The sequence below is a fragment of the Mustela putorius genome, unplaced genomic scaffold (genome assembly GCF_011764305.1).
Source record: "Mustela putorius furo isolate JIRA1106 unplaced genomic scaffold, ASM1176430v1.1 tig00003923_pilon_pilon_pilon, whole genome shotgun sequence".
Lineage (NCBI taxonomy): Eukaryota > Metazoa > Chordata > Mammalia > Carnivora > Mustelidae > Mustela > Mustela putorius.
Window position 1 is genome coordinate 11,376,625 of NW_025422068.1, and position 12,588 is coordinate 11,389,212.

The 12,588-nt window shown below is 40.0% G+C and overlaps 1 protein-coding gene across 1 annotated transcript; it reads left to right on the forward strand.

The window, feature by feature from the left end:
- The first annotated feature begins 560 nt into the window (after positions 1-560).
- Positions 561-1,888, forward strand: LOC101674150 (T-cell-specific guanine nucleotide triphosphate-binding protein 2-like). The gene has a single exon (XM_013049804.2). The coding sequence runs from the start codon at positions 563-565 to the stop codon at positions 1,886-1,888; it is 1,326 nt and encodes a 441-aa protein (XP_012905258.1). The 5' UTR covers positions 561-562.
- The last annotated feature ends 10,700 nt before the right edge of the window (positions 1,889-12,588 follow it).

Below are 12,588 nucleotides of genomic sequence, written 5' to 3' on the forward strand. Positions count from 1 at the left end.
AAAGTTTCTATCTCCTAAGGAAGATATACAGTATCTTTTCTGAGAAAGAAAGGAGCCACTCATCCTTATTTAACTGCCCATATGAGAACCAAAGTCTATGACATGAGGTGGGAGGTGATCAGAAGTGGACTTTCTGGAGGGACTCACACCACAGGTGAGAAGGGGTATGAGAGTAAGAGCTGGTGCTGTCTTCTTAGACTTGTCACATGAAGAAATACTAAATTCATAACATTACATTACAGACAAGTGAAGCAAGATAAATAAAAGATAATGTAGGCAAGAAAGTTTGGATAGAAAAATTAGTCAGCAAGACTGAACAATACCTTAAGGAAAAAGAGCTTTCCAAGATAAGGGAAGAGCCTGAGCAAGGGCAAACTTTACATCTAGGTCAGAAGTCCACACAATGCCTAGACAGAAGAAAAGGGCTTCTGGATACAATGTTGTGTCCAGAACTGATGTTTTACCTGTCCCTAAGAGCATAACCCAAGCCATCCCTTGCTGCACTAACTCTTTTTCCCTTCCCTCTTGTCTCCTCCCCATAGTGCCTTCTACTGCTCCAGCCATGAGTCAGTCCTCCTCTTCCTCTTCCACACCCTCTCCTGCAGAGGGTGGTGATTTGGTCTCCAGCCTTGACAAGCTTTTTAAGGACTTCAAACTGGAAAGTAAAATGGTCTCTCAGGAAGCCATCACATTGATTCAGTCAGACCTGGAGAAGGGGGACCTTCAGAGAGCAGTTTCTGCAATTAGTGATGCACTGAGAGACATTGACAATGCCCCTCTGAACATTGCTGTGATTGGGGAGTCTGGAGCAGGGACGTCCAGCTTCATCAGTGCCCTGCTGGGAGTTGGGCAAGATGATGAAAACGCTGCCCACACTGGGTCATTGGAGATAAACTTGGAGAGAACCAAATACGAATACAAAAAATTTCCCAATGTGATGTTATGGGACCTGCCTAGCCTGGGAACCACTCAACTTCCACTACATGAGTATCTGCAGAAAATGAAATTTGGGGAATATGATTTCTTTATTGTCATCTCTGCTACATGCTTCAAAGAGAATGATTTGCATCTGACTATGGCAATTAGGAAAATGAAGAAGCATTTCTATTTTGTCCGAACTAAAGTGGACGTTGATTTAAAGAATCTAAGAAAGTTGAAACCCAGCACATTCAATAAGGATGAAGTCCTGCAAAGGATCCGCAATTACTATGTGACTCAGTTGGAGAAAGCCAATATGGGTGACACTAACATCTTCCTAGTCTCCAGCCTTGAATTGTCTGACTTTGATTTCCAATGCCTAAAGACCACGCTTCTGAGGGAGCTCCCAATCCACAAGAACCAAAAGCACCACATCTTCATGCAATACCTGTCAACTGTTGCTGAGGTTGCCATTGATGAGATGAGGGATTCCCTGAGAAAGAAGGTCTGGTTGGAGGCCCTGAAGGCTGGAACTTCGGCCTCCAGCCTTTTCATGGGTTCATTCAGTGATAATGATATGGAGAAACTGGAGGAGAGTTTATCCTTCTACAGGTCTCATTTTAGTCTGGATGATGCATCCCTGGAAACCACAGCCAAGGACTTTAACGTGTCTGTACAGAAACTCAAGGCAAACCTCATATCTCCCCATTTGCTATCAGTTGAGAAGGATGATGAGTCATTAGATGAAAAACTGTTGAGATATGTGGAAAAATTCTGCCCTGTTAGTGCCTCTCCTTTTTACGTTGAGATGATTTTCTGTTTACAAAATTATTTCCTTGAGTGTGTGGCAATGGATGCTAAAGTTCTTCTTAGAGAAGACAATTTTAAGGATGTTGTGGGCTCTGGACCAAATTCCCTACTTCAGCATGTCAGGAATGATAATGGGAAAAGTGAGACACCCAGCTCCTGATTCTTCTCAGTGTTGTCATGGTGCCTGGTGCCTGGAACGTTGACTTCGGGCTCCCTTGATGCAGTTCTGTCCCACTGCCCTCAAGGTGTATCATGGACATTTCCATAATACACTCTTGAACAAACTACCCCCTTAGGGACTATTATTTGATAATAAGAGCAATCAGCTCTAAAGAATCCTTCCTTCAGAAGATCTTAGTCCTTGTGTGATGGTTACTTCATAGCCATCACTGGTTTCTCTATGGACATCTAGTAAAAAAATGGCTGTGCACACAGTAGGTCCTCAAAAACGATTTTTTAAATGAATGCATACATAGTGCAATTTTGGTGTTCCTGACATTTTGTTGGGAATGCATACATTCTGATCATTAATAGATTCTCAATTAAGGTGACTGATATCCTCCTTGACCTCTCTAGACTTAATCATTTTATTTAAGAACATAACAGATGGTAAGCTGAACATGTGTCACCGGAAATGAAAGAGAAACATCAACTAACGAAAACCGTTATCTGGGGTAACTTGTGAGAGGGACAAGTGCATAAGACGGGGACATAGTCCAAAGATTGCGTATTGCAACCAACACCCCTTGGTTGCTCTCAGCGTATTTTGTGTCTGAACTTGAGAGGTTAAGGAATAAGAGACAAGAGGATTGTGGCAAATCTAAGTGGAAATTTTTAAAAATTACAAAAGTTTTTCTTAATCATATCTGATCCCTCATCTAATAAGAGGAATGCAAATTAGAAATGTCATATCACTAACATATCGTTTATCATGTCATTACATTGGAGGAGATTGCATAGTTTGACATTCCGTGTCATATTCCATGGGCGAAACGGTTGAGAAATAATTATTGTCATGCAATATTGGTGTTTGCACAAAATGATCTGCCTATAATGTGGTGAATTAGGCCATCTCCATAAAAGTTACACACTCATTTACACTTTGCCCCAGTGATCTCACATTGAAGAACCTGGGCCATAGAAATTGAGGGTAGATTAATGGCTGGCAGGGGGTTGCAAAGTGGGGGAAATATGTAATGCTGCTGAAAGAGCACCTCTTTCAGTTATAAGGTGAATGTGTGGCATGGTGACTATACTTAGTAACACTGTGCAATAATACAACACAATACTTGAAATTTGTTAGAGAGTGGTTCCTCCACCTGCTCACCACACATACACAAAGGATAAATATGTGAGGTGATGGATGTACTAATTAATTTGGCACATATGTGAGTTGATGGATGTGTTAATTAATTTCATTGCAGTAATCATATATCAAATCATCACCTTGTACATTTAAAATAAATATGACTTTGTCATTTTTACCTAAATAAACCTGGGGTGGGGGGGACAAAACAGCTGGAAAAAAATACAAAATATGTCTGCTTAAAACTATTAATCACAGCACTGACTGAAATGGTAAAACACAAAAATCCAATGTTCTTCAGCAGGAAATGTTACAGCCGCAAAATAGATGACAGGACAAGTGTACAAAGAAGTAACACCCTGTACAATGCTATGTTCTCATCTCCAGGATATACTGTTCAGTGCAAGAAGTAAGTCCATATATCATGTTAGTGATGATCTAAGACAGTGCAAAATATGAATAAATATTTGCTATGTTCTTCAATTTAACAGAAGACAATTTCAGTAATAAAATTCCATTATCTATAGGGGAATTAGTGGTACTGTGTGCAGAGACAGTGTAAGGGCTAGATTTTACTCAGTAAAACTTGTTTTACATTGGAACACACCACAGTGTTACAAAGCTAGATAACTGTGTAATTAAACAAAAAGACCCAACATTTATAGAAATAGAGAGCATAAAACAAATTAAGGTAATTATTGGCTTAACAAAATAAAAATTATTTCAAGATTCTATTTATTTATTCATTTGCACTTATTTATTTATTTTTAATTTTTAAAATTGCAGTATAGTTAACATACAGTGTTATATTAGTTTCAGGGGTACAAACAGTGTGATTCAACACATCTAACCATGACTCAGTGCTCATCATGATGAGTGCACTCATTCCTCAACATCTATTTCACATATCCTCCCACCTACCTCCCCTCTGGGAACCATCACTTTTCTTCTCTGTAGTTAACAGTCTATGTCTTGGCTTGTCTCCCTTTTTTAATCCCCCTAGGATCATTTGTTTGGTTTCTTAAGTTCCACATATGAGTGAGATTCTATGGAGTTTTTCTTTCTCTGACTCGCCTATTTTGCTTAGCACAACGCTCTCTAGCTCCATGGCAAATGGCAAGCTTTCATTCTTTTTCCTGGCTGAGTAATATTCTGGTATAGATCACATACTTCCTTATCCATTCATCCGTGGATGGACACTTGGGCTCTTTCCATAACTTGGCTATTGTAGATAGTGCTCCTGTAAACATCAGGGTGCAGGTAATCCCTTCAAAACTGTTTATTTGTATCCTTTCTGTAATTACCTAGTAGTGCAATTGCTGGATCCCAGGACAGCTCTATGTTTAAGGTTTTGAGGAACCTCCATACTGTTTTCCAGATTTGCTGCACCAGTTTGCATTCTCATCAACAACGTGGGAGGTTCCTTTCCTCCACATCCTCGCAACACCTGTTTCGTGTGTGTGTGTGTGTGTGTGTGTGTGTGTGTGTGTGTTTATTTCAGTCCCTCTGAAAAGTGTGAGGTGATAACTCATTGGGCTTTAGTTTGCATTTCCTGATGGTCAGTGGTGTTGAGCATCTTTTCATGTGTCTGTTGGCCATCTGTACATCTTCTTTGGAGAAATGGCTGTTCATGTCTTCTGCTTATTTTTGAAATTGGATTATTTGGGAGGTTTTGGTGTTGAGTTTCATCAGTTAGGATATTAACCCCTCATTGGATAGATCATTACCAAATATTGTCTATTCAGTAGATTGTCTTTTTGATTAGTTCATGGTTTCCTTCACTGTACAAACCTTCTTTTTTTTTTTTTAATGTGGTCCCAATAGTTTATTTTTTATTTTATTTCCCTGGCCTCAAAAAATGTTGCTATAACTAAAGTTGGACACTTCTTGCGTTCTCTCCTAAAGATTTTTATGGTGTCAGATCTCACATTTAGGTCTTTAATGCATTTGAGTTTACTTTTACATATGATGTCAGAAACTGGTCCGGTTTCATGGTTTTGCATGTAGTTTTCCAGTTTTCCCGACTCCATTTGTTGAAGAGAATGTCTTTTTCCCATTGCATAGATTCATAGAGCATATAATTGTGAGTTTACTTCTGGGGCCTCTATTCTGTTCCAGTGATATTGTGTCTATTTTTGTACCCATACCATGTTGTTTTGATTATGACACTTTCTAGTATATCTTGAAATCTGGAATTATGGTATCTCCAGATTTGTTCTCTTTTTTTTTTTTCAAGTTTGCTTTGAATATTCAAAGTATTTTGTGATTCCAATTTTAAAATTTGAGGACTCTTCTAAGGGTTCTTTTTTTTAGGTCTGTTTATTTGTATTTTGATAGGGCTTGCATTGAATCTGCACATTGTGTTACATATTTTAGATGTTTAACATTTATTGAGTTTTCCAGTCCATGAGTGTGGTATATATTTCCATGTGTCTGTGTCATCTCCGATGTCCTTCATCAGTGTGTTATAGTTTTCCAAGTACAGGTCTTTTGCCTCCTTGGTTAAGTTTATTTAATCTTTTTGAGCATTTTGCATCTGTATTCATCAGAGCTAGTGTCCAGTTGTTTCCTTTTTTTTATAATGTCTTTATCTACTTTTGGTCTGAGGGTAATGCTGGCCTCTCAGAATGAATTTGGAAGTTTTCCTTCCTCTTCTGTTTTTTGAAATTGTTTCAGAGGAATAGGTTATTAACTCTTCTTAACTGTTTAATAGAATTCATCTTTGAAGGTATGTGGTCCTGGACTTTGCTGGGAGTGTTTTGAATTATAATCCCATTTCATTGCTAGGTATCAATCTTTTCACATTTTCTATTCTTTCTTGCATGAGGTTTGGAAGGGTGTATGTTTCTAACAATTTAGCCTTTTTTTTCCTAGGCTGTCCAATGTGTTCTCTTACAGTCCTTTAACTTTCTGAGGTGTCAGTAGTTACTTTTCCTTATCTTCTGATTTTGATTATTTAAATCCTCTTGTCTCTATGTCTCTCTCTCTCTCCCTCCCTCTTTCTCTCATGAGTCTGGCTAAACATTTATCATTCTTGTTGATCTTTTCAGAGAACTAGCTCCTTCTTTCATTGATCTTTTCAATTGTTGGGGGATTGATTGATTGATTGACTGATTGATTTCAGTTGTGTTTATTACATTCATAATCTTCATTACGCCCTTCCCTGTCTAGTGCTGTGTTTTGTTTCTTGTGTTTCTAGCTCCTTTAGATGTAGGATTAGCTTGCTTTCGTGAGATTTGCTGTTGTTGTTGTTCTTGACATAGGCCTGTATTGCCACAGTTTTCCATCTTAGAATAGTTTCTCTTCATCCCTAAGATTTTGGACCACTGTGTTTTCATTTTCATTCCTCTTCATGTATTTTTTTTAATTTAAACTTGAAAACAATCTGCATTCTGCTGGTTAGAATGCCATCTTCTGATGTATCTGTTACATCCATCTAGTCCAGCGTGTCATTCAAAGCCACTGTTTTCTTCTTGATTTTTTTTGTTTGGATGATCTAGCCATTGATGTCAGTGGAATGTTCAAGTCCCCTAGTATCGTATTCCTTATGATTATTCCCTGTATGTGTGTTGATACTTGGGTTACATATCTGGGTGCTCCCATGTTGGGTGTATACAAATCGTCTTCTTGAACTCTTTTTTTTATGATAATGTATATCCTTCTTTGTCTTTTCCAACAATATTCGTTTTAAAGACTATTTTGCCTGATATAAGTATTGCTGCTCTGGTATTCTTACTTCCATTTGCATGAAAAATGTTTCTGCATAAGTTTGCTTTCAATCTGCATGAATATTTTCATCTGAACTGAGTCTCTTGTAGACAGATTATACATGGGTCTTGCTTTTTTATGCTCTCACTCATATATGTCTTTTGTTTGGAACATGTGGTTGTTTTACAACCAAATTGTTGATTGATAAATATGCTTGTCTTTTTTACTGTCATTTTTTATAAGTATGCTTGTATTTTTAGTTCTTCTCTCTTCCTTTTTCTTTCGCTCTCTTATAGTTTGATGGCATTTTTTAGTGATATACTTAGATTCCTTTCTCTTTATTTTTTGTATATTGATTACAGGGTTTAGATTTGTGGTTAGCATTAGGTTTGCATGTAAATGTTGTGCACATAGCAGCCTTTATTAAGTTGATGGTCACTTAAGTTTGAACCCATTCATTATGCCTTGTACCCCAATGCTTTATATATATGGAGTCAGCCTTTACACCCTTTTAGCTATGAATCCCTTGACTGATTTTTATAGATATAATTGATTTTACTGCCTTTCTGCTTTAACCTCGAGATTGGTCTTGTAAGCGATTAGCCTAATACATTTGTTATGTTTGTATTTGCCTGTGAAATTTCTTCCTTCCTTATTTTTCTTAGTCCTGATTATGGCCTTTTCTTTCCACTCAGATTTCCCTTTAACATTTCTTATAATACTGATTTTGTGGTGATGAATTCCTCCAAGTTTATTTTCTCTGGGAAACCCTTATCTCTCCTTCTGTTCTATTTTGTATCATTATTTTTATTATGTTCTGTTAGTCACCATACAGTATGTCATTAGTTTTTGATGCACTGTTCCAAGATTCATTGTTTATGTATAACACCCAGTGCTCCATGCAATACGTGCCTCCCCCTTTTTTTAAAGATTTTTTATTTATTTATATGACACAGAGAGATCACAATAGGCAGAGAGGCAGGCAGAGAAAGGGGGAAGCAGGCTCCCTGCTGAGCAGAGAGCCCAATGTGGGACTTAATCTCAGGACCCTGGGATCATGACCTGATCTGAAGGCAGAGGGTTTAGCTCACTGAGCCACCCAGGCACCCAATACATGCCCTCCTTAATACCCTCCACCAGGCTCAACCATCCCCCCACCCACCTCCCCTCTAAAACCCTCAGTTTGTTTCTCAGAGTACACAGTCTCTCTTTGTTCATCATGCCCTCTAATTTCCCCCCTTTCTTTTCCCTCCTGTCTCCTAATGTTCTTTGTGTTATTCCTTATGCTCCACAAGTAAGTGAAACTATATGATAACTGACTCTCTCTGCTTGACTTATTTCACTCAGCATAATCTCCTCCAGTCCCATCCATGTTGATACAAAAGTTGGGTATTCATCCTTTCTGATGGCTGAGTAATATTCTATAGAATATATGGACCACGTCTTCTTTATCCATTTGTCTGTTGAAGGGCATCTTGGCTCTTTCCACAGTTTGGCAATTGTGGCACCTGCTGCTATGAACACTGGGGTGCACATACCCCTTATTTTCACTATAGCTGTATCTTTGGGGTAAATACCCAGCAGTGCAATTGCCTGGTCATAAGATAGCTCTATTTTGAATTTTTTGAGGAACCTTCACACTGTATTCCAAAGTGGCTGCACCAACTTGCATCCCCACCTACAGTGTAAGAGAGTTCCCCTTTCTCCACATCTTATCCAACATTTGCTGTTTCTTGCCTTGTGAATTTTGGCTGTTCTAACTAATGTAAGATGGTATCTCAGTGTGGTTTTGATTTAAATTTCACTGATGGCTAATGAGGATGAACATTTTTTTCATGTGTCTCCTAGACATTTGTATGTCTTCATTGGAGAAGTGTCTGTTCATGTCTTCTGGACATTTTTTGACTTGATTATCTGGTTTTTGGGTGTGGAGCTTAAGAAGTTCTTTATACATGTTGGATATCAGCCCTTTGTCTACTGTGTCATTTGCAAATATCTTCTCCCATTCTGTGGGATGATATTGTTGCCTGTTTCCTTTGCTGTGCAGAATCTTTTGATCTTGATGAAATCCCAAAAGTTGATTTAAAATAATTTTTTAAATCTCTCTTCTCCCTCTGGGATCCCTCAATGGGAATCTTATTACATTTATTATGTCACCAAGTTTCCTTAATCAATTAATTCCCATTTTTTGCCACTCTCTTTTCTTTTTTCTCTTCTTCCTGGTTCCTTTTTATTACTCTGTCTTCTGGGCCATTGGTCTATTCTTCTATTATTTCTACTCTATTTTTTCTTCACTCTAGTAAATTTTTAATAAAAGTTATTGAGTTCTTCATGTCTTACTGGTTTTTATTTCATATTTTCTCTTTTTGTCTGGTCACTGAGTGAGATCTTCTACTCTTTATTTTTTTTAATTATTTATTTCTTTGACTGAGAGAGAGGAAGCACAGGAGGGGGAGAGGCAAAGGGAGAGAGAGAAGAAACTCTCCTCCAAGTGGAGAACCTGATGCAGGGCTAAGACCTTGAGATCATGACCTAAGCCAAAGTCAGACTCTTAACTGACTGAGCAACCCATGAGTACCTCTACTCTTCCTTTCTATCTTGTCACTGTATGAGATCTTCTACTCTTCTCAATGTCAGCATTATATTTATGATCATTACCTTGAATTATCTATCAAGTGTATTTCTTAACTCCATTTCAGTTAGCTCCTTTACTGTTATTTTGTCCTGGCTTTCATTTGGTATATATTCTCCTTCTCCTTATTTTGTCTAACCCTCTGTGTATGATTCTATGCAGTAGAAAAGTCAGCTAGGTCTCCTGACCTTATAAGCAGTGTCTTTAAGAAGAAGAGGTCCTGTAATGCACCATAGTCCGATGTCTCCTGCTCACCAGAAACAGGTGCATCTCTAGTGTGTCATGTGTGTTCTGTGTGTCCTACTTAATATGATTAAAATGGATTTGCTTTCATTCCAGCTGACTGCTCTGGCCCCATTTGCTTTCTCTATAGTACCTGTTCTCTTAAGGGGGCTTTTGGAGGCTCTCTGGGTTTGTATTTGAGTCAGAGCAGATGCCTGCTCACAGTCCACTTGGCAGGACTATTGTCACACCAAACAGCAGAATACTCTCCTTAAGTTGTCCCTGAGGCTTTAGTTGTGGGTAGTCTGCAGTCAGGCCAGATGTCTGCCCACAGTTTGTCTTAGGGTTGTAGTGACCCCTCAATACAAGGCTTCCCCTTGTGCAGCCTCCAGTGAGGTTTTTCTTAGTGGGCTGGACTGGAAGGCAGAACAGACATCTGTCCCTCGCCCACTGCTATGACTGTAATTAAACTCATATGTGTGTTTATCTCCCCTTATCTATGGACTAAAAGTCACTCTGGAGTGGAGCAGGACACAGCTGGAGCTGCTTGCAGAATGAGGGAAATCAGGAACTGCTTTCGAGGGACTTCTGCTAGGTGGGGCGGATTGACGGAAACAAGTCCACTGGAATACATGGAGGTGGGGTTCGCAGTGCTAAGGTAGGTTTTGGTCCCTGACCCCTACCAGGGTTACATGAAGGATTAGATCCCTCTGGAGATACTTTGGAGGGACTCCTGCACAAATGAGACATGTTGGATACGGGAGGTACACTCCAGAATGTGGAGGTGGTTCATGTAATGCTAGCAAGCTCTGTAGAAAGGGCTCATGCTGGTACTGCAGGTGTTCTGGTAACTAGGTGGCAGTGGAGAGAGAAGTGGCACTCAGCAGCTCCTTTGTTCTTGGAGAAGTCTCCTAAAGATGCTTGGCCCTCCAGTGCACATTCTGAGATTAGTAACTAAATCTCCTTCCTGTGCACCCCAGGAGACTTTTGAGACCTCTGCATCTAACTGTATCTCAACAGTGTCGTTTGTTTATGCTGTTTCTTGAAGATCTGGGGCCAGTTTCCTATGACCTTTGGCTCACCCAGAGCTGAGTCTGATGACTTTTCAAGTACCTGTTGTTAAGCACCACTGATTATAAAAACTCCTACACTTAAGCTCCTTTGGCTTCAAAGCAAATGTTATGGGTACTCATCTTCCTCATGCCAGGACCCCATGTCTGGTGTGCCTGATGTGGGCTCTGTTCCTCTTCCTTCTCTGTGTTTGTGGTGTCCTTCCACTTTGTGGTTAAGGACACTGGGAGTTTTGTTCTTGACTGCATCTCTGCCCTTCCTTCTATTTTGCATATGGCCTCCTCTCTAGGATTAACTATGGAGAGTCTGTTGTAGCCATGTGGGGAGGGGAAACTCCAGGGAGCCCACACAAGGGAAAACAAGTCTCCATAACACAGGGCCGCAAAAACCAGATGGACTGAATTCCAAAAGTTTGTACAACCAGCAGGACTTGGAGCCTGCAGCTTTAAAACTCAGCTGGCTCATCACTGGGTAAGCCTGGAGGGACAGTGAAAGATGGGTCCCCACCTTTAAAGAGACAACAGCCAGCAGAGAGGGAACACAGAATGCATAGTTTGTACAATGCCTGGGGTAAACAGGAGGGAGATGTCTTTGTCAGGATTTGAGAGACTGTGGGTAGACTCCTCCAAGAACAAAGGAGCTGACAAGTGCCATTTTTTCCCCTGCCCCTCAGCATAGGCGCGGAGCCACCTGTATTACAGGAGGCCCTGCACAGACACTTGCTCCCTCACCTGCTGCCAGTGTGCACCACCAGGGCTAGTGCAAGTACTGCTAGTGCCACGTGCACCCCACCTAGACACTACACACATGTAGTGTGCCCCTGGCCACTGCTGCTGCCAAACACCGAGCCCCTGGCCAGTGCCTCTAAAGCAACTGTGCTCCCACCAACCATTGGGTAACTGGCCTAGGATTGACAGCTCCGTGCAAATATAGATATGCCACATGTGTCCTGTCTAGCTGCTATACACCCCAAGAGGCTACCTCACTCCACCCCAGCCTCTGCATGCTCAGCCATGGCTGCCCTGCTCATTGCCACCACTGGACCCCACCAGGGCCCCGCCACTGCAGCTAATGAATGCCAAGCCCCTAGTTTCCTGCTGTACTCAGGAGACAGGTTAAGTATGTGATGGGGATTAAGGAGTGCACTTATCACAAGGAGCCCTCGATAGCCTGTGGAATATTTGAATCATTATATTGTATACTGGAAAGTAAAATAACACAATAGCTAATATTACGGTTTACAAATTTACAAATCAACATGAGGAAGTCAGCTGTTTCAAGTGATCAATAAATCTGATAAGCTGCTAGTCAGACTGAGCAAAACAAAGAGACAAGACTAAATTATCAACAGAATAAATGAAATGTGGGACATCAATCCTGTTCCCATGGACATTAAAAGGATAATAAGGAATACTAAGAGCTCTATGTTCACAAATTTAACAACTTTCACAAAATATACTAATTCTTTGAGAGACACAAACTACCAAAGGAGACAGTCCAACCAATCCTTACTATTAACTAAAATGTTTCCCAAAAAGAAGAGAGAAGGAAGGAAGGATAAAAAGAAGGAAGGAATGAAAGAAGGAGGGAAGGCAGAAGGAAGGAAAAATTCCAGGTCTATATTTTTACTAGTAAATTCCACCAAACATTTAAAAAAGAAATAGTACTAATTCTATAAAGGTCTTCCAGAAGAGGAAGGCACACCTTCTGACTCATTTCATGAAGCCAGTACACCTCAGTACCAAACCAAGAAAATAAAACACAATTACAAGCAATTAGAAGACTAAGGAAGCAACCTTCGTGGATATAAGCATGGCAGTATTCATAAATGTTGGCAACAGTCACAGCAATATGTGACAAGGCTGATACATCACAACCAAGTGAGATTCTCTCCAGGAATCAAAACTCTGAGAGAGTTTCC